The sequence below is a fragment of the Cynoglossus semilaevis genome, chromosome 10 (genome assembly GCF_000523025.1).
Source record: "Cynoglossus semilaevis isolate Cse_v1.0 chromosome 10, Cse_v1.0, whole genome shotgun sequence".
NCBI lineage: Eukaryota > Metazoa > Chordata > Actinopteri > Pleuronectiformes > Cynoglossidae > Cynoglossus > Cynoglossus semilaevis.
In genome coordinates this window covers 14,367,296-14,368,192 of record NC_024316.1, presented here as the reverse complement: position 1 = coordinate 14,368,192, position 897 = coordinate 14,367,296, and the positions used below count along the sequence as shown (strand labels likewise).

Genomic DNA, 897 nt, shown 5'->3' with positions numbered 1-897 from the left:
AAGAATAGTAGTATAACGCCATCCTATCAGTGCGATGAGTACAGCTTGCATTCCAGTTGGGATATGTATAGTTATTTAATAGTAACTTGACATATAACATCTCTGACATTCATCAAGACTGGAAAAACACAATGACAAAGTATTGAATGTGTTCTGTTTGAACCCAACTGTGCTTTATTGCTATTTAGAAACCATAACTTGCTTACATGGATTTTTAACAGAATCCCACCATGTTTTATTTGTCACAGTCTCGCATGGAGGACAAAGTGGAGCGATTCAAAAAAGCTGTGGAGTATTTCTCAGCTGCCTCCAAACCACGCTCGCCCAGCTTGGGGCCCTCCCCCTTCATCTGTGAGTTGAAAGAACTGTACAGCTTTACGGTTGAGCTGACAACTTAGTCATTAAAATGGCAATTTTATTAATTTATTTTGTAAATGTCTTTATTGTTTCCCTTTGCCTAGTACCTGGGTTTGGACCCAACCCATTCGGGGGACCACCTGGCCACATGGGACCGATGCATCCTGGAAAGAATCAGGTAGATTTTTCTTTATGATTTTTATTCTCTGCTTTAAATGAATCCAAATGTAGCAGAGTAGATGAAGTTTTTCCTTGAATTCCCTCTGTGGCATGTTCTCATTTAGAGAATAGAACCGGCAGAGAAGGGAGGGTCCGGTCCTTTACCTCCCAGATACTGCTAATAGCTTAATCATTTTTTTAGTGAAATAGGACTGCAGTAGTTCCTGTTCCTGTGACATCTTATCCTTCATCACCTGTGTCTCCACTCCTAAAATGATACCATGCTCATTCTCTATAAAGTTTAATCACCCCCCCCCCCCCCCCTCCCCCTCTCCCCTCATCCCCCCCCCCCCCCCCCCCCCCGCCCTGACCACCCCCCCC

The 897-nt window shown here is 43.8% G+C and overlaps 1 protein-coding gene across 1 annotated transcript in view; it reads left to right on the top strand.

Annotated features, from left to right (window-relative positions):
- fam120c (family with sequence similarity 120 member C) overlaps window positions 1-897 on the top strand; it is a 20,534-nt gene that overhangs the window by 7,160 nt on the left and 12,477 nt on the right. The window contains exons 5-7 of the mRNA XM_008319016.3: window positions 249-351; window positions 462-539; window positions 826-897. The exon at window positions 826-897 is cut by the window's right edge and continues 154 nt beyond it. Coding sequence (XP_008317238.1) covers window positions 249-351; window positions 462-539; window positions 826-897 — 253 coding nt within the window. The remainder of the gene's footprint in view (window positions 1-248; window positions 352-461; window positions 540-825) is intronic.